The 25,856-nt window shown below is 44.2% G+C and overlaps 1 protein-coding gene across 1 annotated transcript; it reads right to left on the bottom strand.

Moving 5' to 3' along the window:
• Window positions 1–1,995: 1,995 nt before the first annotated feature.
• Window positions 1,996–24,743, bottom strand: LOC139455738 (uncharacterized). The gene is made up of 10 exons (XM_071237289.1): window positions 24,647–24,743; window positions 10,344–10,476; window positions 9,135–9,277; window positions 8,453–8,552; window positions 7,393–7,517; window positions 6,915–7,005; window positions 6,083–6,246; window positions 5,502–5,613; window positions 3,635–3,816; window positions 1,996–2,202 (listed from the first exon to the last, which is right to left on the bottom strand). Exons 1-10 carry the CDS (start codon window positions 24,696–24,698, stop codon window positions 2,144–2,146), a joined length of 1,161 nt encoding a protein of 386 aa, XP_071093390.1. The 5' UTR covers window positions 24,699–24,743; the 3' UTR covers window positions 1,996–2,143.
• Window positions 24,744–25,856: the final 1,113 nt, after the last annotated feature.

Consider the following 25,856-nt stretch of genomic DNA (forward strand, 5'->3'; position numbering starts at 1 on the left):
AGCGAGTTTCACCACCGGACATGCATCAACCACCGATTCTGTTAGTCGCCTCTAACGACAAGCATGGGTTGCTGAAGACCTATTGTAACCCGGATCTTCACGGGTCACCATCTGTGAAATGAGGTAATGTTTTTATTATTATTGTGCGTTTGTGGATGCGCATTATATCAAGGTATGCTGTTTTGAATATGACCTTTGACCACGTGTTTTTTTTCCACACATTATTTTAATACCGCCTCACTCGAACGCTATACTATACATACAAGTTATGGTGATACTCAAATAACCTTTGAAATGAATTCATTTATATCTACTTTAACACCTTTGAAATAGGAAATAGGAGACCTGTGAAGATCCGGGGTACAATAGGTCTTGAGGTATACATGCTTGCCGTAAAAGGCGACTATGCTTGTCGTAAGAGGCGACAAACGGGATCGGGTGGTCAGGCTCGCTGACTTGGTTGATGCATGTCATGGAACACAATTGCGTGGATCGATGCTCATGATGTCAATCACTGGATTGTCTGGTTATTTACAGACCACCGTCATATAGCTGGAATATTGCTGAGTGCGGCGCTAAACAACAAGCTTACAAAAAAAAGCAAAAATTGAAATAGGAATGCATATTACAACCATGAGCAGGAGGTAGTCCTGTGAATCGAAGCGGACCTAAAATCACCTCTCTTCAGCAGAAACATGCCATCGTGATCTTTATACAATGTATATAATTTACATAACCAAGCCAGGCGAAATAGGTTTTGACGTCGCGCGCGAGGGTGCGTGTATCTCTGTGTGTCTTTATAGGTTTTATAGTGCTAGCCAACTGAAATACCATGGTTTTGACGTCGCGCGCGCGTGGGTGCTTGTATCTTGGTGTGTTTGTGTGTGTGTGTGTGTGTGTGCTTGAACTACTTTGGACGTACCCCGGTTTTATAGTGCTAGCCAACTGAAATACCATGCCACAGTTCAACATGGATACCTACTTCGACTCTTTATACGGACTCTGAACCGACCAGTCCTTCATTAAGCCCCTTAATGCCGAGCGCCAGACAGGGTATTCCTCTTTACCATTCGGAATGGAACATATATATAAGAGACACTGCAAGATACGCACGGTATTAGCTCGAGCTACATAACATGTGCACTAAATTCAGCTTTACAATTCGATTATTGAATTCGTTGTAGCGCCCATGTGATTAAATAATCAGTTCAACCTCAGCTGATTTCTTGTTTGTTGTTAAACGCTGCAATATTCCAGGTGTATGGCGGCGGGTTGTAAACGGTCGAGTCTGAGCCAGAAATCCAATGACTGGCACATGAGCATCGATCTACGAAAAATGGAACACGAAGACATGCATCAGCGCGCCCGACCACCCGATTCCATTGCTGAAGATCAATTCTAACCCGGATCTTTACGGTTATTCTGATCATACCACCACATGAGGATTCCGGGATAGCATGGACACACAGACACACTACCCTGTGCTTGTAAAGTCGTCTAAATGCAGGAGCGGGCAGTGTTTGAAATATAAAAAATAAATTGCCAGGCTGCCATCAGGACCCACACACTTTAGAAGCTGCAGGCCCTGACCAAACTCTTCAGGCCCTCGTAAAAATACCCTGCAGCTCAATGTGACAAATCAATTGATACGTAACCTTATTCCAGGCCGTAAGGATCCATACAAATTTCGAAGGACAGGTCTGACATAAGATCTACCTGCCACGGGCCTACGGACAGGCGCTTGTTTCGGACACTAGTAGCAGGTGGTTGAAATATGAAAACTCTGATTCTGTGGCCTTGTAACCCGACTGCGCTGATAATTTCTCATGCTATCAACCACTGGTTTACGTTACCAGGATACGATTATCTTCACGCTTTGGCATTCCTCCCACATTAGGCTGACATCCCCATGACAAAACTGAACTGTTGATTAAACAAATAAATCTGAATCAATGTAGAAACATATAATTTATTTATAACAAAATGTGACTTCTAAGGGCATACAATAAATTATGCAAAAATATATACAATATTTTATATCAAATATACAAATACTATAAATGAAGCTATGTTTACAGCCGTCTATTCACATATGTACAGGCACGTAGGGTAGGCACTTCCGGTAGACTGGGTCCGGAAGCTTTCAGAGTAGACTCGCAGCCCAGGACACCACAGCCACACCCACCACCAGCAGGAGGTTCACTGAAACACCGACACGGAGACTTACTTACAATGTATACATTCAATAACATGCATGGTTTAGTGGGGGCACGGGGCCCAGTCGTCTAAAGCGCTTCTGTCATCACCCACAGCAACTCTTAACGCTTTAGCTGACACCCGTCATATAACTGTCATACTGTTCAAAGCGGCGTTAGACCCAACTCACTCACTCACTGATATCAGAACACATTCCCTTTCATGAACGCTTGCCTCCAGACAATTCTAAACTGTCAAGCAAAAGAAAGTATATACTTGAAATTTATGAGTGACCAAAAATTAATAACGTTGTCGAAGGTCGCGGAAACACTGCAAACTTAAGTCCTAAAGCACTATCCGTACCAAATACATCACATCGAAAAAGCATTTCTTGTTTGTTCGGTTTTAGCCAGCATCATACAAGCATGGTTGCATACTTTCTTTTGCCTGGCAATTTAGTTGGGATGCGGAGTATGTTCGTAAGAGCATTATCGCGTATGATTGTTGAGGAGAGAGTGTCGGTCAGTGCCGAAAGACATACCATTGTTTTCTCTCAGGCCAGCGAACAATTATTTTGTTTTGAACTTAAAAAAGAAAAGTTTCTATATAGTTTTTTAAATTCTCCAGGCAAACATTGGTTTCGCGTATTTTCGGTAACACGATATTTCAGAATATATCCCAGCTCACCCCCATTACCCTATCGTTTTTGCGTTTGTGTTTCCATAAAACGTAACATACATAGGCCACGTCTACTAACAGGGTACTGTTTCCTGATTGGCTGATAATAGAATGGGTGGGTACTAACAGGGTACTGTTTCCTGATTGGCTGATAATAGAATGGGTGGGGGCTTGTACCGCATTATTATGCTAAACGATGTCCCTGATTTCGTATTGTTGTCTACATTTTTATGTTAATGATTAAATAAGAGCCTGGGAAATATTATTGTTGACGTGAAAATTTATAAGAATTTACTTTACTATGTATGTGCGTTAATGAAGTTATAGTGAGTGAGTGAGTTGAGTTTAACGCTGCTTTTAACAGTATTCCAGTTATATCACGTGTCAGCTTAATGTGGGAGGAAAGCCCGAAGTGATGCAGGCCTCAGACATTTACCACGAGCACCAGCACGAGGTATGGTGCTGACAAACCTAGAAACATAATCGGGGCGAACCGGGATTCGAACCCACAATCATAGGTTTCTGGCCTGCCCAAGGGACGCAACTCTGCACATCGAATCGCGGCACCTTAGACGACTGGGCCACCCGTGCCCCCTAATTGTGTTATAAACGTTAAAACTGGTGGGCACACTTTGCGTAAATCCGCAACACAGTATGCACACTGGACTTTACGTTTTTACCGCAAGAAACGAAGGAAATATTGATGTGAATTCTCAGATAGAAGTGGGAGGGTAGCTCAGACAAGGGTGTTGCTGCCTACCTGTGGTCACCACCCCGCCAGCCTCCATCTGACGCTGCTGGGTGAGGAAATCGGCACACTCGTCCTGCAGAACGTCCATGTGGTTACGGCGGTTGGAGGTCATGTTGTGGAAGAACTGACGCAGGACGCTGCACCGATGGAATCCGGCATGGTCAAGACAACGAAGTCCAGTTTCGTAGTCCCTGTGAATCAGATACACATGAATTGCATGTGATTCCGTGGCATTTGATTGGCTAAGGAGCTTACTGAAAGTAGTCCCTGCTAGTTGACCTCATTTGCATAATTATCGGATCTGTATACCAAGGTTATCTGATTAGTTTATCGCATGGAAACTACCATCTACATGCTAAAATAAAATATATCACATTATTTCTTGAATACATTTAAGGACTTACGATGGTCAAGAACCATATTTAACATATTCTTAGATAGGTATTTATAGGTAATGTAACGGATATATACTAACTATATATATACGACCTAGGGGTCGCTGTTCATATTGTCTTGACTCAATAATGAACTACCGCTTGAATTACCCATTTTACGATAGAGGCACATAGGAACACCACCCACAATGTTTATGAAGGTATCATTAGAAGTGATAGACACTCTTTTCCAAAGAATTTTCATTTCTGTATACATTGTGTAATTCCCTATATAAGCAGTATATGTTACAATAAAATACATAGGTATGTACGTTCGTACTTGACTTTCATCCCACGGACCTGCGCCTACAGGGATAAGTGAGTGGGCCGATGATCCCACGTCCCTCTACATCAATAATGCCAAGTTCAAAAGAATATTGATAACCGAGATGATTCAGAACTAAACGAATGCCACTTTGAGGATGTGATTGCAGATATTTTAGATTACCCCATAACAAGAACTGAAATATTGGACAGTATGTATGGTTTGATAAATAGAAAATCAGCAGGAATTGATGATATTCTTTCGGGATATCTAAACCATTCCTCGGATATAGTTATTTCTTATTTAGTCATTAGTATTACTAACATTTATGAGTCGGAAATATTCCCGGAAAAATGGTCTACGGGAATAATAATTCCTCTGCATAAAAAAGGCGAATTCTCAGTTGCAGATAATTACCGGCGATTACTTTGTTGAGTATTTTTTAGCAATCGTATTTTGGGCAGATGCTCTTGATAAATTGTCAATCCGGCTTTAGAAAGGGTTATTCAACTATGGATAACTGTTTTGTTTTAAATACCATTGTTGAACGCCATCCTTCACGTAGAGGGGGTAAGCTTTACGTGTGTTTTGGCGACGTTTCACAGGTCTTTGACACCATACAGCGGCATGTTTTGTGGAATTTATTGTATAAACATGGATTAAGCTAAAAAAGGGGAAGATGTTGCAGTCAAATATGATAGTGTCAAGGCTTGTGTGAGGTCAGATAATAATATGGCCAGTATTTGTTATTGCTCCATGGGCGTAAGACAAGGTTGTGTGTTAAGCCCCTTCCTCTTTCAGTTATTTATCAACCAGTCGCTTGTCATCCTCTGTATCTCCTGGGCTCGCATTTCGGTACACCTGCACTAACCCTGGAGCCATTCTCGTGGTTCTCTCAATCACAAATTATCCGCCCCTGATTTCCATTTGCCAATTTGATTGGCTATGCTACTAGGTCTAATGGACCAATCAGAATGCGTGTTACAAACCAGCCTCTATGTTGGGTTGGCAATATCAACAACATCGTGGCCATTGAATTTGATCAAGTTTGCGAAACATACACTCATTTTACTCCATCACTTCAGTTTAGTTTCTTAACATTCCCCTATCAACACATACATGTTAGGCAGATTGTTAGTGGGAGGTGATTAATTAACAAAGATGTTAATATTCTCACCTGCACTGCTGTTCTGTGATTTCCGGTTGGTTGACAGACATCGGCCATGAAAGTGCAAGTACCCGGATGCAGTGCTGAACTCTCGCTTGGCCCCGTGAACCACATTCGTCTCCTGAAATTTTCAAGAGTCAATAAACCACACACATAAATAGATGTAATTCCAACATTTTAGACTGACTACTACACGTATTATGGGTTGAGGCATACCTCCACTACAGTGTTAATACCTGACCTCCGTCAGAGTGGACGAATGAGTAAGATTAACGCCGCTATGAACACTATTCCAGTTACATCACGACGTGTCAGTTTGATGTGGGAGAAAATCCCGAATGCTGCAGGTCTTAGACGTCTACCACTTTGGTGAAACCAGAAAGCACGGTATAGTGGTGACAAACCTAGAAATATAATCAGGTCGAAGTGGGATTCGAACCCAAGATCATAGGCTTCTAAAGGATGAAACGTTTTCAAAGACTGGGCCTACGTCAGAAAGTAAGGTTCATGTCTGCGATATTTGAAACGGAGCAAAAAGTCTGACTGTAAGTCAACGGATGTGATTGATGTTGGTAAGAAGTGTGATGTACCGTCAGGTTCTGTTTCCGACGTCGTAGTGTTGTCGGTGCCGCACTGCTGTTCGTACAGGCCGAAGATATGTTGGGGGTAGAGCACCTGCAGCAACGCCCCAAACATCGGACACGTCACCGGCACTCGTGACGTGTGCAGACACGACTTGAATTGTTGATAAGACCTGGAAACGATAAGGACGTAGTGATGATCATGGCAGTGGGGTGTTTCTAACAAGGCAGAATGGTACTGTATTATTGAAATATATTGCTATGCTATACCCTGAGTGGATTTGATTGTCACGTGGTGACCTGAGTAGACTGGATTGTCACGTGGTGACCTGAGTGGACTTGACTGCCATGTGACGCCGTGAGTGGACTTGAATGTCATGTGGAGCCCTGAGTGGACTTGACTGCCATGTGACGCCGTGAGTGGACTTGATTGTCATGTGGAGCCCTGAGTGGACTTGAATGTCATGTGGAGCCCTGAGTGGACTTGACTGCCATGTGACGCCGTGAGTGGACTTGATTGTCATGTGGAGCCCTGAGTGGACTTGAATGTCATGTGGAGCCCTGAGTGGACTTGATTGTCATGTGGAGCCCTGAGTGGACTTGACTGTCATGTGGTGCCCTGTGTGGACTTGATTGTCACGTGGTGCCATGTGTGGACTTGATTGTCATGAGGAGCCCTGAGTGGATTTGATTGTCGTGTGGAGCCCTGAGTGGACTTGATTATCACGTGGAGCCCTGAGTGGAGATGATGATCACGTGGAGCCCTGAGTGGGTTTGATTATCACGTGGAGCCCTGAGTGGAGCTGATGATCACGTGGAGCCCTGAGTGGACCTGACTTACTTGCACGCGGTGTCCAGGTCCTCCGGCAGGTCCATCACGTGCGCCTTGCAGGTCTCCAGAACCTCCATAGCCTCGTCGAAGTTAGCACAGCCTGGTGGGGCAGATAGGGTATACACTGTGTTACATGGTGCATAGTCGAGCCAGTCGTTATAAAGGAATGTTAATGACTTATTTCCTATTGTATAGCTTTACGCAAATGGTTCTGTTACCGGTGTTTGTTGCACTCCCACTTCAAAGCTTTGTGATTGACACATGGCAAAACTGTTCGGTACTGAATTGAACAGCTCTCAGACCTACTCGCCAGCAGTGAAAACAGTATTACCCCACCCATCCACACAAACCATTTCACCCCACCACTTGTAATGTACAGTACAGTGTTACACCCACCCTGAATACCCAACCAACCGTTTCCCTGACTCTCACTGGTCTACCCACAGGACCCTCTCCCCGACCCTCCCCCTCCCCCGACCCAACTCACCGGCAGTACAGATGGTGTTGGCGGTCTGGTCCACACCCTGGGGTAGAAGGTCATAGAAGAGACGGGCGAACATGGGGCATTCCGCCGTCACCTGCGCGGCGCACTCCAGACTGTCGTTGAGAGACCTGCAGAAGGGAGGGTGATTATGTCATTAACAATCCGGTACGGCCAATACATTCCAGACAACTGCATTCAATTAACTCACGCAAAAGAACATTCAATCTCATTAAAATCAGATCTTAGTTCTCGCTACCGCTAAACAAATTACGGGTCTCGTCAGACCGACCTTGCGCGAACTTTGACCGACCAATGGAATGACCAGTCAGAAGGCAGCTTTCTCTTGCCTTACGGCACTATTTTCAAATTGGCGACAACGCTTCGAAACATATTTTGACAAATTTTCGATTAAGCATTTGAAATCTGAACAAAAGAACATTCAGGAATCGCTAATAGATGGACTAGATTGTATGGATTCAATCGTTAAATCCGTAACTATCGTTCGGAACTCCCCGTGTTAAAGTTTTCGAGGATGCTTGATCAGGAATCATTCCGACTGGCACTTTCATGATCTGGTAAGCGACGATCTGATTGGTCGGATGAAAGGTCGTTCTGACGTGACCTCTACTGGGAGTCCTCAGATCTTCGTTTAGCGGTAGCGAGAACTAAGGTCTGACTTAAATGAGATTGAAGAACATTTATCGTGCAAGATGTGTGATCGCAGTTTATTGGCCTATTTAGCTGCCGCACTCCAATATTCCAACCATAAATATTCGAATCTGGACCAGATAATCCAGTGATTGATATAATGAGCACCGAGCCACGATACGATAACATGAGATCAAGCAGGTCACAGGGCCTGACCTCCCGATCCGTTTGACCGCTTCGAAGGACCACCATAGGTTGCTTGGGTCCTTTTCATAACCCACCCGCATAAATTCGTAAGAGGTTTTCCATTCATTTTGCTTTAAAACCTTTACTTATTGGTAATACAACTGAGACTTTCCTTGAGGCACTAGTCTGGAGCATCTAGAACAAATGACTAGATGTTCTCAGCACCTACCTGCAGAAGTTGCCGAAGGACGACTCGTAGAGGGAGTCAAATCGGATGAGGCTGGTACACTGGGTGATGTTGATGGTTCTCTCCAGGAAGCTTGGGCAGGCTGGAACAATGCAACAACGTCTTGGTGAGGGACAGATCAGCTAACATACCAGGGGTGGGGTGGGACGGATTTGGGTCATAAGGAATTTTCTTGTTAGACACTGGATATTCATACACTGGTTCACATATATTCACGAGTAACTCTCGTGTTACTCCGAGTTGCGTCCCTTAGTCGTGCCAGGATCTTCTGAACACAGGTTTGAATCCGAGATTCTGCCTGATTATGACCACTGGTTTGTCAGCACCATGACAGTGTTCGTGGTTTAACCAAAGTGGTAATTTCAACTTGACCCTACTGACCCCCACGGCACGCCTTACCCAAGACCAAGACCTCGGCCTTACCCAACTCATACTTCCCTTGACCACACCTAAATTCAACTTGACCCTAACTCACCCCACATCATATCTGAATTCGACTTGAATCCTCTCACCCCTAAAACGACTTGACCCCAGTTACCCTGAACCCCATTCTCCAGACTCTGTTACCCTGAGACCTCTGTCCGCGTTCCCCTGAGACCCTCACTTCCGTTTCCCAGAGACCCCGTTCCCCGTTCCCCTGAGACCCTTCCCCCTGACCACTCACCCCCGTCACACAACTTGTAGATGTCCTGCATGACTCTCTCCCATCTCTGCATGGTCCACGTGGGCGCCTCGTCGCCCTGGATGTTGCAGCCGGCAGTGGCGTCGATGTAGCACTGCGTCAGGTTGTTGCCCTTGATGGTGTCCCTGAACCACACGAACATTAAACAATACATGTAATATATACATTAGAGACAAATAACAGATTGAATGGATGTTTTAGTTGTATCATCCAGTACATCCCCATCCATTCAAGGTATAACCATCTGTCTTCATATCGTTCAGTGCAGTCGTCTTTAAATATTTTAGGGGAGGCAGGGATTTTCTGCTTCAAATCACTCACTCAAGAAATATTTCAGTGGAAGAAGCCATTCAATATTTTTTTCACAGGAAATGTTTTCCAGGACATCCCGCGAACACTTATCGTGCTCGTAAAACGTGAGGTCAAATCATGTTTTTTCCGTTTTCTGGAGCAATGTGTTTTTTAATATAAAAGAGCCTCGCCCGCACCCAATATCAAATGATTGGGCCTACAGTGTAAATGTTTGTCTGAAACAGGACTTGTTTCTTTAAGTTACAGCGACCATGCACACATCGAATACCGGGACACAGTTCACAGTCTTCCTTTCTACAAAGCCAAAAAGTAGAGTTTTCTTGTGTTGCGTTCTAAGGCGACGCTAAGCTATACTGACACACCCACTCACTCCTATGCTGTGAGTGAGTAGGGTTCTAATTTGCACTCAACAATATTCAGGCTATATGACGGCGGTTCTGTAAATAATCGAGTCTGGACCAGACAATCTAGCAATTCATATCATGAGCATCGATCTACACAATTGGGATGCGATGACATGCATGAGCCAAGTCCACGAGCCTGACCACCCGATCCCGTTAGTCGCCTCTTACGACAACCATACTCGCCTTTTATAGCAAGCATGGGTTGCTGGGAACCTATTCTAACCCCGATCTTCACGGGTCGAGTAGCGTTCTGGCCACTTTTACCAATATGACATTTTTCCAGCCATATCACGGCAGGGGCACAGAAATAGGCTTCACACATTACCCATGTCGGAGTCGAACCTGGATTTCGGCGTGACGAACCAATGCTTTCACCACAAAGCTACCTCACTGCCTATTTTGTATAGTCCCTTATAGAAATTAGTTAAACGAGGTTGTTGTCATGCTTCAGCTGACAATTTGTTTTTCTACTCACAGACATATTTTCTCGAGTGTGCCGACGGCGGCCCCTCCCTCAGTCGCCGTCTCGATGACCTGGTTCAGCACCCCCTCCATCTCCCGCACACACACCTCCGCGTGCGTCGTGTTGCACGTCTGTGACGTCACACCTACACGTGCACAATAAACAGTCAATTCATGTTCTGCAAATTGTCCATGTTCAACAATCAAACATCGATTTCACCTTTGTTTGTTTGTTTGTTGTTTAACGCTGCACTCAGCAATATTGCAGCTATGTGACGGCGGTCTGTAAATAACCGAGTCTGGACCAGACAATCCAATGATTGACATCATGAGCATCGATCCAGTTATGACATGCATCAACCAAGTCAGCGAACCTGACCACCCGATCCCGTTATTCGCCTCTTACGACAAGCATAGTCGCCTTTTACGGCAAGCACGGGTGATTTCACCTGGAATACTGAAAGCTGATACGGAGAATATAACAAATATGTACGGTGCACAATTTGGATGTTTGCGTGTTTGTTGGGAGCATGAGGTTTCTGTAACATGAACAACACACAATGATTGTTTGGCTATCAGGTGCTCATAGAAACACTTTTGTTCAACCGTAAATAAAGCTACCTTAATGCAACGACTTGCCTAAAATCAGCGTCTACGCACCGAGTATATGCATCTTCCCGAGGCAAGGGAGTTAACTGGATAAAGTCCAGTTTCAACCCTTGCCGAATAAGCGGCGATTACGAATTATGTCCCTTCTATGTCCCTCCTACTTACCAATCAGATTTCACCTCTCCTTTCACTTGCAATTACTTCAAACAAAATTGCGGCGCCCAGTCAAGACCATGTGATCGATAATCAAGATCTGTTTAAATAAAATGGGTCTTACCTCGCGAATTGCATCAAATCACTTTATCACCATGGTAAAAAAACATGAAAAGATTTGGAAAATATCCATCGACACCCAGTTGACGGTACACATGCTTGGTAACTCTTGCAGTCGGCTGAAATCTGCACGTTAAAATCTATGTTGTTTACGAACTGGATGTCTAGTTATGCAATTTTGATTGAACTATGCAATGTATGCATAGACTCAATAGACCAGCCAAACTATAACTCCGGAATTCCAGCCTAGTCCAGCAAGGGTGGAAACTGGATTTTTATAGTCAATTAACTCCCTTGCATCAGGAAGAAGCACCAAAAGATTCAAAGTTAAAATGTAGTTGTCCAACATTCTGTTTCAGAGGTACTACTTCTTCAAACGCCCTCGACTACAGCAGCCCCTGGAAGACCGTGGTACGCCCAACCCTACGTCAACTGAGTGAGTGAGTGAGAGAGTGAGTGAGTGAGTGATTGAGTGAGTGAGTTTGGTTTTACGCCGCTTTTAGCAATATTCCAGCAATATCCCGGCGGGGGACACCAGAAATGGGCTTCACACATTGTACCCATATCGGGAATCGAACCCGGGCCTTCGGCGTGACGAGCGAACGCTTTAACCACTAGGCTACCCGACCGCCCCGTATTTATATGAAGGACAGTTACTTTTTTCCTCTAGTTTAGTACGTATAATACGGCGGTCGTTTTTGAAGGCAGGTTATCCTGTGTTTAACACACTATGAATTGAAGTCAAAGGCAAACGGAAACAATTTGCAGTTGATAAGTTGTCCACCGGTCTCTAGAGGGACGTGTTTTAGGCGAAATCGACAACGACTGTATCTCACCGCACATCCAAATTATGTTTCTATATTGCAGGTAAGTCTTATGCATGCAGACTTTGATCCGACTCGATAAGAATACCACAGTTAGGCATTTATCCACTTCGTTCTTTTTTCACGACAGAGACAAACTTAGAGTTATTCCCCCTAGATATATTTCATTCGGATTTTTTTGTAAATATCAGCAGAACGGCCTCTTACATCATTAATTCTAAATCGAGAAACAAGACTGTGGTTGGTATGTTGAAAATATCATTCAAATATTTCGGCAATTCGAGTGGGGAACATATGAAATGTACCTTACAGAGTAATTGAGAAAATTGGAAATTACAGAATGGGTGTCAGCCAATCTAGAATCTGTATGTAAGGTAAGATTAATAAGATTAATGCGTTGTGTTGTGTCGTGTCATGTGCTAACTACGTGCCCAAAAGTAGTTCAAGATCCCTGACAGTGCCGGCCCAGGCCATTCGTGACCAACTCGTGTTATTCCGGGACAAGCGGAAAGGGGCGAATGGTGACGAATGGGCCCAGGCCCTTCTGGGCGAGTGAACGGTGCCAGTGGGTCAGTTAACACAGTAGGTGGCGCCACAGCAGAGCGTAATGTGGGTCCGCCCGTATGTACACAGGTCCAGCCAGGGCGGGGTCAGAGCTTGCACCGACAGTCAGCTGGATAGGATTCTTTATGCAATGTAAACTAATTGCTATTTTCTACTTTGGGATTAGACGGTAATTAGCATGTTTGCCTTAGCCATCAGGGCTCCATTCGGAGTGGGCAGTGTCAACAGTGTTGAGGCCGTATACTGCTCCTAACACCCCTCGGTCTGTCGGATACCCTCACTATAATGGCTTTCTATCACTATACGCATCATTCGGAAAGCGCACGTTAAATCTCCAAAGTAAGTAAGGCTGGGGAGGGAAAGCGACGGAGGGGATAGATGGGGGATAAGTGAACGCAGATTGATTTTCTGTTCAGTGAGTACAGTTTTACGCCACTTTTAGTGATATTCTAGCGATATATACCAAGACTTTACATCTTGTACCCATGTACACATGGATCTTCGGCGTGACAAGGCATAGACTGACTAGTCTACCCAACCGTTTCTCATATCTGGAACTGAGTGAGGGAGTTAATGTGAAAGATTATTGTAGTAATATAGCGATGTGCATGCACGTGTGTAATGTGTGTGTGTGTGTGTGTGGGGGGGGGTCATAACAAGTTCCATCGTTTAACTTCTTTTGATATGCGGTGGATCGCACTATCGACCTTCCGCTCCCCGGGCTGACCACTACACCACGGAGACGATCTATTCCAAAGTTGGGTGATTGGGTGAATGTTTTGACATTACATTACAGCTACGTCATGACAATACCCCTGAAGATCCGTTTCAGAATAGGTCTTCAGCAACCTACACTTGTCGTAACAGGCGACTAACGGGATCGGGTAGTCATGCTCGCTGACTTGGTTCATGTGTGTCATCGCATTCCAATTGCGTAGATCCATGTTCATGACATCAATCACTGGATTGTCAGGTCCAGACTCGATTATTTTCAGACCGACGTCATATAGCTGGAATATTGTTAAATGACAATTAATATTCATCGGACTATTTACCCGGCCAGACGTGGATATATAAACACGGTTTATCATCATCTGAAAGCAACAAGTATACCATCCTATGTTATAACAGTAATTATTGGCTACAACGTGGGCATGGATGATTGTTTACTACAGCAAAGCTGTACGAGTTTAAACGATGTCACCAGTACTGAAATATCTGCTCCCTACGATTTAAAGCTGCTGAAGAAGCATCATTAATATGAAAATATTTAATTCTTAAATAGTCTGCGTATTAGCATTTTGCTAAGGGTTGCTGCCAGAAGCGGTTGCATGGTATCAGTGTTCAGTGGTACACAAGTTTATATAAACGAGGTGAAATAGCAACAACTATATTTATTGTTGGTATCTGCAGGTGGTTTAAGTACATGACATCTCAGATCCGAGCGGTAACAAGTAAAGTTAAGAAGTAACATTTACATTTAAGCCGTGTAATTAGTCATGTAAAAACAATCTGTTTCTCTAATCCCAAGGGTAAATAAACTGGTGTAAACAAGTGTCTAGTTGCTGGTCAGAGAATCTGGATGTCCCTCCCGCGGCATCTGGTGAAACAAACCGTAGTACTACGCTAGGTGGCGCTGTCTCGAGTCACGTGACATGGGACAGACGCAGCGGTCCCGTCATTGTACATGCGCTCATTCACGAATACGTGTTGTTTACACAAAGTTATATTTGGAGTGAATGACGAAATGGGCTGGTTCGTGTCGCCTTCGTCACAGTCGCGTCTTTCCGGAAGCGGTGTCCGGACCATCCCGAAATGACACAACATGTTTCCGACAATAAGCTGTCTTCACCCCAAAGCACGTTCGCAGACCCTTGTTTCGGCATGCTTAATAAAATGGTATTTTCATATCGTTTTGCCGCCGTATTGGATGTTTTGGTGTGTTTCTACTCCGCTGGGATCGTCTGGGGCGCCCGTTTAATTAAGATAACCATTTAGTTGGATACTTATTTCAAGTGAGTGAGTTTGATTTTACGCCGCTTTAAGCAACATTCCAGGAATATCACGGCGGGGGACGCCAGAAATGGGCATCAAATAATTGCACCCATGTCGGGAATCGAAACCGGGTCTTCGGCGTGACGAGCGAACGCTTTAACCACCAGGCTACCCGACCGCCTCACTTATTTTCACAACAATATGTGTTCTTAAATATCAACCACAACATGTTTGTTTTCTAATATACATTGACAGTGTCAGAGTGGCGACTGTTGTACTGCCTACACATTGACAGTGTCAGAGCGGCGACTGTTGTACTGTACACATTGCCAGTGTCAGATTGGCGACTGTTGTACTGTACACATTGATAGTGTCAGATTGGCGACTGTTGTACTGTACACATTGACAGTGTCAGATTGGCGACTGTTGTACTGTACACATTGATAGTGTCAGATTGGCGACTGTTGTACTGTACACATTGACAGTGTCAGATTGGCGACTGTTGTACTGTACACATTGACAGTCTCAGAGTGGCAGCTGTTGTACTGTACACATTGACAGTGTCAGAGTGGCGACTGTTGTACTGACTACACATTGACAGTGTCAGAGTGGCGACTGTTGTACTGACTACACATTGACAGTGTCAGATTGGCGGCTGTTGTACTGTACACATTGACAGTGTCAGATTGGCGACTGTTGTACTGTACACATTGACAGTGTCAGAGTGGCGACTGTTGTACTGTACACATTGACAGTGTCAGAGTGGCGACTGTTGTACTGACTACACATTGACAGTGTCAGAGTGGCGACTGTTGTACTGTACACATTGACAATGTCAGAGTGGCGACTGTTGTACTGTACACATTGCCAGTGTCAGATTGGCGACTGTTGTACTGTACACATTGATAGTGTCAGATTGGCGACTGTTGTACTGTACACATTGACAGTGTCAGATTGGCGACTGTTGTACTGTACACATTGACATTGTCAGAGTGGCAGCTGTTGTACTGACTACACATTGACAGTGTCAGAGTGGCGACTGTTGTACTGACTACACATTGACAGTGTCAGAGTGGCGACTGTTGTACTGTACACATTGACAGTGTCAGAGAGGCGACTGTTGTACTGACTACACATTGACAGTGTCAGAGTGGCGACTGTTGTACTGACTACACATTGACAGTGTCAGAGTGGCGACTGTTGTACTGTACACATTGACAGTGTCAGAGTGGCGACTGTTGTACTGTACACATTGACAGTGTCAGAGTGGCGACTGTTGTACTGACTACACATTGACAGTGTCAGAGTGGCTACTGTTGTACTGTACACATTGACAGTGTCAGAGCGGCGACTGTTGTACTGACTACACATTGACAGTGTCAGAGTGGCTACTGTTGTATTGTACACATTGACAGTGTCAGAGTGGCGACTGTTGGACTGACTACACATTGACAGTGTCAGAGTGGCGACTGTTGTACTGACTACACATTGACAGTGTCAGATTGGCAGCTGTTGGACTGACTACACATTGACACTGTCTCATTGGCGACTGTTGTACTGACTACACATTGACAGTGTCAGAGTGGCGACTGTTGTACTGACTACACATTGACAGTGTCAGAGTGGCTACTGTTGTACTGTACACATTGACAGTGTCAGAGTGGCGACTGTTGTACTGTACACATTGACAGTGTCAGAGTGGCGGCTGTTGTACTGACTACACATTGACAGTGTCAGAGTGGCAGCTGTTGTACTGTACACATTGACAGTGTCAGAGTGGCGACTGTTGTACTGACTACACATTGACAGTGTCAGAGTGGCTACTGTTGTACTGTACACATTGACAGTGTCAGAGTGGCGACTGTTGGACTGACTACACATTGACAGTGTCAGAGTGGCGACTGTTGTACTGACTACACATTGACAGTGTCAGATTGGCGGCTGTTGTACTGTACACATTGACAGTGTCAGATTGGCGACTGTTGTACTGTACACATTGACAGTGTCAGAGTGGCGACTGTTGTACTGTACACATTGACAGTGTCAGATTGGCGACTGTTGTACTGTACACATTGACAGTGTCAGAGTGGCGACTGTTGTACTGACTACACATTGACAGTGTCAGAGAGGCGTCTGTTGTACTGACTACACATTGACAGTGTCACAGTGGCGACTGTTGTACTGTACACATTGACAGTGTCAGATTGGCGACTGTTGTACTGACTACGCATTGACAGTGTCAGAGTGGCGACTGTTGTACTGACTACACATTGACAGTGTCAGAGAGGCGTCTGTTGTACTGACTACACATTGACAGTGTCACAGTGGCGACTGTTGTACTGTACAAATTGACAGTGTCAGATTGGCGACTGTTGTACTGTACACATTGACAGTGTCAGAGTGGCAGCTGTTGTACTGTACACATTGACAGTGTCAGAGTGGCGACTGTTGTACTGTACACATTGACAGTGTCAGAGTGGCGACTGTTGGACTGACTACACATTGACAGTGTCAGAGTGGCGACTGTTGTACTGACTACACATTGACAGTGTCAGATTGGCGGCTGTTGTACTGTACACATTGACAGTGTCAGATTGGCGACTGTTGTACTGTACACATTGACAGTGTCAGAGCGGCGACTGTTGTACTGTACACATTGACAGTGTCAGAGTGGCGACTGTTGTACTGACTACACATTGACAGTGTCAGAGTGGCGACTGTTGTACTGTACACATTGACAGTGTCAGAGTGGCGACTGTTGTACTGACTACGCATTGACAGTGTCAGAGTGGCGACTGTTGTACTGACTACACATTGACAGTGTCAGAGAGGCGTCTGTTGTACTGACTACACATTGACAGTGTCACAGTGGCGACTGTTGTACTGTACACATTGACAGTGTCAGAGTGGCGACTGTTGTACTGACTACACATTGACAGTGTCAGAGTGGCGACTGTTGTACTGTACACATTGACAGTGTCAGAGTGGCGACTGTTGTACTGTACACATTGACAGTGTCAGAGTGGCGACTGTTGTACTGACTACACATTGACAGTGTCAGAGTGGCAGCTGTTGTACTGACTACACATTGACAGTGTCAGAGTGGCGACTGTTGTACTGTACACATTGACAGTGTCAGAGTGGCAGCTGTTGTACTGTACACATTGACAGTGTCAGAGTGGCGACTGTTGTACTATACACATTGACAGTGTCAGAGTGGCGACTGTTGTACTGACTGCACATTGACAGTGTCAGAGTGGCAGCTGTTGTACTGACTACGCATTGACAGTGTCAGAGTTGCGACTGTTGTACTGTACACATTGACAGTGTCAGAGTGGCGGCTGTTGTAGTGTAATCATTGACAGTATCACAGTGGCGACTGTTGTACCGTACACACTGCCAGTGTCAGAGTAGCGGCGACTGTTGTATTGTACACATTGACAGTGTCAGAGTGGCGACTGTTGTACTGTACACATTGACAGTGTCAGAGCGGCGACTGTTGTACTGACTACACATTGACAGTGTCAGAGTGGCGACTGTTGTACTGACTACACATTGACAATGTCAGAGTGGCGACTGTTGTACTGTACACATTGACAGTGTCAGATTGGCGACTGTTGTACTGACTACACATTGACAATGTCAGAGTGGCGACTGTTGTACTGTACACATTGACAATGTCAGAGTGGCAGCTGTTGTACTGTACACATTGACAGTGTCAGAGTGGCGACTGTTGTACTGACTACACATTGACAGTGTCAGAGTGGCGGCTGTTGTACTGTACACACTGCCAGTGTCAGAGCGGCGACTGTTGTACTGTACACATTTGCAGTGTCAGAGTGGCGACTGTTGTATTGTACATAATGCCAGTGTCAGAGTGGCGACTGTTGTACTGACTACACATTGACAGTGTCAGAGTGGCGACTGTTGTACTGACTACACATTGACAGTGTCAGAGTGGCGACTGTTGTACTGACTACACATAGACAGTGTCAGAGTGGCGACTGTTGTACTGTACACATTGACAGTGTCAGAGCGGCGACTGTTGTACTGTACACCTTGGCAATGTCAGAGTGGCGTCTGTTGTAGTGTAATCATTGCCAGTGTCAGAGTGGCGACTGTTGTACTGACTACACATTGACAGTGTCAGAGTGGCGACTGTTGTACTGACTACACATTGACAGTGTCAGAGTGGCGACTGTTGTACTGTACACATTGACAGTGTCAGAGCGGCGACTGTTGTACTGTACACCTTGGCAATGTCAGAGTGGCGTCTGTTGTAGTGTAATCATTGCCAGTGTCAGAGAGGCGACTGTTGTACTGACTACACATTGACAGTGTCAGAGTGGCGACTGTTGTACTGACTACACATTGACAGTGTCAGAGCGGCGACTGTTGTACTGACTACACATTGACAGTGTCAGAGTGGCGACTGTTGTACTGACTACATATTGACAGTGTCAGAGTGGCGACTGTTGTACTGTACACATTGACAGTGTCAGAGCGGCGACTGTTGTACTGACTACACATTGACAGATTCAGATTGGCGTCTGTTGTACTGTACACATTGACAGTGTCAGAGAGGCGACTGTTGTACTGTACACATTGACAGTGTCAGAGTGGCGACTGTTGTACTGACTACACATTGACAGTGTCAGAGAGGCGTCTGTTGTACTGACTACACATTGACAGTGTCAGAGCGGCGACTGTTGTACTGTACACATTGACAGTGTCAGAGTGGCGACTGTTGTACTGACTACACATTGACAGTGTCAGAGAGGCGTCTGTTGTACTGTACACATTGACAGTGTCAGAGTGGCGACTGTTGTACTGTACACATTGACAGTGTCAGAGTGGCGACTGTTGTACTGTACACATTGACAGTGTCAGAGTGGCGACTGTTGTACTGTACACATTGACAGTGTCAGAGTTGCGACTGTTGTACTGTACACATTGACAGTGTCAGAGTGGCGACTGTTGTACTGTACACATTGCCAGTGTCAGAGTGGCGACTGTTGTACTGTACACATTGACAGTGTCAGAGTTGCGACTGTTGTACTGTACACATTGACAGTGTCAGAGAGGCGACTGTTGTACTTTACACATTGACAGTGTCAGAGAGGCGACTGTTGTACTGTACACATTGACAGTGTCAGAGTGGCGACTGTTGTACTGTACACATTGACAGTGTCAGAGTGACGATTGTTGTACACATTGACAATGTCAGAGTGGCTACTGTTGAACTGTACACATTGACAGTGTCAGAGTGGCGACTGTTGTACTGTACACATTGACAGTGTCAGAGAGGCGTCTGTTGTACTGTACACATTGACAGTGTCAGAGTGGCGACTGTTGTACTGTACACATTGACAGTGTCAGAGTGGCGACTGTTGTACTGTACACATTGACAGTGTCAGAGTGGCTACTGTTGAACTGTACACATTGACAGTGTCAGAGTTGCGACTGTTGTACTGTACACATTGACAGTGTCAGAGAGGCGTCTGTTGTACTGTACACATTGACAGTGTCAGAGGGGTGACTGTTGTACTGTACACATTGACAGTGTCAGAGTGGCGACTGTTGTACTGACTACACATTGACAATGTCAGAGAGGCGTCTGTTGTACTGACTACACATTGACAGTGTCAGAGAGGCGACTGTTGTACTGTACACATTGCCAGTGTCAGAGTGGCGACTGTTGTACTGTACACATTGACAGTGTCAGAGAGGCGACTGTTGTACTGTACACATTGACAGTGTCAGAGAGGCGACTGTTGTACTTTACACATTGACAGTGTCAGAGAGGCGACTGTTGTACTGTACACATTGACAGTGTCAGAGTGGCGACTGTTGTACTGTACACATTGACAGTGTCAGAGTGACGATTGTTGTACACATTGACAATGTCAGAGTGGCTACTGTTGAACTGTACACATTGACAGTGTCAGAGTGGCGACTGTTGTACTGTACACATTGACAGGGTCAGAGAGGCGTCTGTTGTACTGTACACATTGACAGTGTCAGAGTGGCGACTGTTGTACTGTACACATTGACAGTGTCAGAGTGGCGACTGTTGTACTGTACACATTGACAGTGTCAGAGTGGCTACTGTTGAACTGTACACATTGACAGTGTCAGAGTTGCGACTGTTGTACTGTACACATTGACAGTGTCAGAGAGGCGTCTGTTGTACTGTACACATTGACAGTGTCAGAGGGGTGACTGTTGTACTGTACACATTGACAGTGTCAGAGTGGCGACTGTTGTACTGACTACACATTGACAATGTCAGAGAGGCGTCTGTTGTACTGACTACACATTGACAGTGTCAGAGAGGCGACTGTTGTACTGTACACATTGCCAGTGTCAGAGTGGCGACTGTTGTACTGTACACATTGACAGTGTCAGAGAGGCGACTGTTGTACTGTACACATTTACAGTGTCAGAGAGGCGACTGTTGTACTGTAATCATTGACAGTGTCAGAGTGGCGACTGTTGTACTGTATACATTGCCAGTGTCAGAGTGGCGACTGTTGTACTGTATACACTGACTATGACAGAGGGGCGACTGTTGTACTGTACACATTGACAGTGTCAGATTAGTGACTGTTGTATTCGCCACAGACAAGCAAGTTTCTCAGTGTAATGCCAGTGTTTATCCTGGTGATTTATATTTAGGGGACACGTGTGATAATCAAGAATATGTTAGCTTGATCAAACTGAGTTACCGAACGTCATGACAAAAATGCTCGATTGACAAGCCTTATTAATCTTTGAAGAGAACGACAACGACACCAAACCTACATTTTCTTCAAGGACAAAAACACTCCCAATTCATCAGTAACATATTGATTGTGAACACATCCCCGTCCTAGAGCCGTCAATACAGGTCGTGACGTCACCACAACACTGACAACATCTATTTGTTTGCAAACATTTCACGAATACGAGGCATCAACGATCACGTGATAACGAACATGCGCATTGATGCCTGTATGTTGTGCTGTGGCACTGACACCAGTAGCCGAAGTCTTCCCACGCCGACTATCGGGCTAATCGTATGGATGTCAGCATTCCACCTTAACTTAAATCCACAACAGTCTTGGCTTTTAATCAATTTTTTTAACGTGTCATTATTTTTCAATACCAAATAATCTCCCTGATTGTGTGGCTTGGCTTTTTTCTGACAACAGAGTCTCTTTGTAAACCAAAGCGAGTGAAAAAGTCGATAAACTATTTTGCATGTTCCGAAAACTATGTGAACTCGTTAAGTCGGTTTAAGGAAAGCGCGAGTCGTGGCGCTTGCTCGATTTGAAAAGAGGTGGTAAACGTTTGGCATGGAAATAAATAATGAGGCTGGGGTTCCCCGTCGCTGATGTTGTTTGGTCTGTGCTAATTGTCACCCGCGAAGACGGTATAGAGGCTTCAAACGTCGCCAAAACATCTATACGTCGCTATGTTCATTAACTCGACAATCACGTGTTCTCGCAATGAGTTACAATTTGAGAGTATTTTTCAACCCTTCAAATGTCACGTGTTTCAGACAAGTCTACTCGCCAAGTCCGATGGCCTATAAAATATGTACATGACAAAAACAGATCGAAAAGAAAAAGAAAAAGATTTCAACATTTTTTTATAATAAAGGGGTAATTAAATTAAATAAATACACAAGTAAGTCATCAATATTAAACTTGTATTGATAACGAAAACATGTTACAGTTTCAAGAAAATGGAGCGATGCGTTTTCAAAACAGTGGACTCAATACTCTAGAAACAACCCTGCCCCCATGACTGAATGAGTAAGTGAGTGAGTGAGTGTGGTTTTACGCCGCTTTATTCCAGCAATAACACGACGGGAGACACCAGAAATGGGCTTAACACATTGTACCCATGTGCGGAATCGAACCCTGGTCATCGACGCGACGAGCGAAGCTTACATGAGTAACGCATCGGGTTTGATATGGACTGTAGGGATGGTGTGAAGGAAAGAAGTACAGAAACTGTTTAAGAGAAGGAAATGTGCGATTTTCAGCAGGTGGTGATAAACAGACGTTTCAGACGTCTTCAGGATATGGAATCAGACAAGAATTGGGCACAATACACTACGTGTAACTATGTCAGTCCCTCATGAAGACTACCCAAAGAAACAGTTAATACATTGTTTCAGAGGGTAAACCAGAACTCATTATAACTGACACACGCAACCTTTTGTAAGTCTTCGCGTTAAGAACATAAATGCCATGAAACTGGTGAAAAGAAACGGACGTAGAAGACGCCCCTGTCGCACCGACTCTGAGGCCTATGATATAGCTGTGGCATTCTGTTCAAACGAATGCCGTGACAGAAACAATAGGAATATTGTACGTAAAAACACATCTGCTAACAGCCTTTACCTCTTGGCCACATGAACAAAGGACCAAAAATGGTCAGGTCTTGATGTCAGAGGTTTTTGTTTGTTTGTTTCTTGTTTAACACCGCACTCGGCAATATCCCCAGCAATATGACGGCGGTCTGTAAATAATCGAGTCTGGACCAGACAATCCAGTGATTGATGTTATGTGCAACGATCTATGCCGTCGGGGTACTATGACATGTAATAAACCACATCATAGAACATGACCACCCATCCATAAGTCGCCGCTTACAAGCAACAGAGGTTGTTGGAGCACCTTCTGCCCTGGAATCCCATGGGATGATATAAGAGGGAATAACGTCATGACAGTAGATTGCTGATCTCCACCCTCAATTAAATTCTCACTAGATTTATTTCTACGTTGTTTTAAAATAGATGAAATGTGTCAACTTCTGTATGGCTGTTTCCTTTTACTAAACGCCAAAAAAATATTTAAGTATTTTCCCATTTGGTGAGAATGAAGCAGATAGTGACTTGTTTCTGTGTTCTATTATTCGATGCCAGAAATAACATTCTTAGAAGAAAAAGCTTACTTCAAATAAAAAAGAAATTATCAGCTGCGCTCTAAACTATTAGTAAATGTTGCCACGTAAGCACAAAATGGCCTTTGGAAAATATTTGACCTTTCTGCAAGGAATAAACGTTCAAGGATAATTTGATCTTTAACAATATCCAACAGATAACAAACAAAACTGAGCCGCCAGTTGTGCCAAATATATGTTACCTGTGCGAGCTGCCAAAATAAACCTAAAAAATAATATCTTCAAAGTGTTCCCTTGCATGTCTCAATGCTTAAAAGAACAAAAACTAAATAATTAATCCATACAGATTAGGTCACAAAGGACGTTGTTTCACCATCGGTGTCGTATCACAACGTTAATCCCATACAGACAGACGTACATCCTAACTGGTTTCCTGGCTATATCTTCCTCTTATCAACATGACGCTTATCCTAAGACTACCGTTAATATGTCGAGATAACGATAGGTATTCCAGTAAAATATGTTTGATAGTAATTAATTATACAAAATATTTGATGAGAATGCATTGTTTCCCACATAAAGTCTTATCCATGGTAGACATGATAAATTTAAATACACTTTCGATATATTTCTGTTATATTTTTACTGATGAATGAATGAGAATGGGTTTACGCTGTTTTTAGCAAGTATTCCAGCAATATCACGGCGGGGGACACCAGAAATGGGCTTCACATATTGTACCCATGTCGGGAATCGAACCCGGGTCTTCGGCGTATATATATATATATATATATATATATATATATATATATTTGTAAAACATTAAACAAATGTTTACCTTTTAACGAATAAATATAAAAATGTATTTCACCAAAATATTGGTTACATCAATAAAGCTTCATTCATAATGTACCCTTTTGGCATGATTATGTACTGAATTTACAATTTAGAAAAAATATGTGTATAATTTTCTATGTCACCTTAGTGAGGTGATATGACAACTTGAAAAACTACACGACAGAGATAGGTGCTGTAGCGAAATATTCCGATAACAACCTGTTATGAAAGCTAGCATAAAACACGTAAATATTATTAGTATCAGTGATTTCATTCAAGAGAAAAAAAGAAAGAAGAAAAAAGAAGATTTTTTGCCTACCTTGAAATAGAAAACACATTATTATAGTAAATCCCACTGTTGAGTGATCCATGATACTTGGTGTGAGGAGAGAGCGAGATACAATCCGGCGTAAGTGAGCGAGATTGACCGAATGACGAACCAGCCGAAACACTCGGCGATGCCTTTCCTGCTGCTCGGCACACTGCGTATCACAGCGAAGCCCGCTGCTAAATCCGGGTCCTTCCTCCCTCGCACGTCTTCCGCGCCGCGTGCCGCTAGCGGACGTCGGAGAACTTATTTTAGGACTTCGAAAATAATCCCAACTCTGTAAATCCCTACACTTGTTGAAATGTTGAACGGTCAAAATAGCCGAGATTCTCGCTGTGGTTGACATTGCAGATACCTGTTACGGACTGTGCTCTGTTTGTGTTGACGTGAGAGCGTATGGAGGGATAATGTATTGAAATAACGTTACGTTTTTACGCTTCTTGTGCAAACGTACGTTAAACAAATTTGTTAGATGCATTAGAGAGCCATAGCTAACCTATATCGCTGGTGGCACTTGGCACTGTGGTTACGCGCTATACCTGGGGCTGATGAAGGAAAAAGAAATGACTTAGGATCGGTACTTCAAACTGCCTAACACGAGTCGGTACATGCTTTATTTTAGATATTACTGATAAAGCAATGTCCAATCTTCATTTTTACAGTAAAACAATAAAAAAATCATTAAAAAATTTCTTGTGTCGGCGGTTATATTGGTACAAACATGTTGAGACTAATCTTGAATTTTCGATACGTGAGGTGAAAACAAATCCCAAACGGAGGACAATATCATAGTATTGTCCTTAACACCCACCACCAACTCCCCGTCAGCCAACATCGAAAAGTTGCCTGACCATAATCCAAGTCCAACAGAAAATAGTAGTCATATAGAGTCCCATTACACACCACGTCAAATGTTTGATGAAAACGATTTTTCAAAGTTGACATACACCAAGAACTAAACGAACGTTAGATATACATCAGATCAAGAATCTGATGTTGACTAAGGACTTCAGGTGGAATATTTGGAAGTCTCGGCTCGTCACGTCTTGGAGGAACTTGGCTGTGGGTCAGAAGGGGAATGTGGTATGGGGGACGTCAATCCAGGGACTGACCCCCCGCGTGTCGCCATCTCACGAGGCCTGCGTGAAACGTGCAGTGAGTTTTACGAAAAAGAGCGAAAACGGCAGAAGTTCTACATGTG

Source organism: Haliotis cracherodii, unplaced genomic scaffold, assembly GCF_022045235.1.
Source record: "Haliotis cracherodii isolate W230 unplaced genomic scaffold, xgHalCrac1.p SCAF_11, whole genome shotgun sequence".
Lineage (NCBI taxonomy): Eukaryota > Metazoa > Mollusca > Gastropoda > Lepetellida > Haliotidae > Haliotis > Haliotis cracherodii.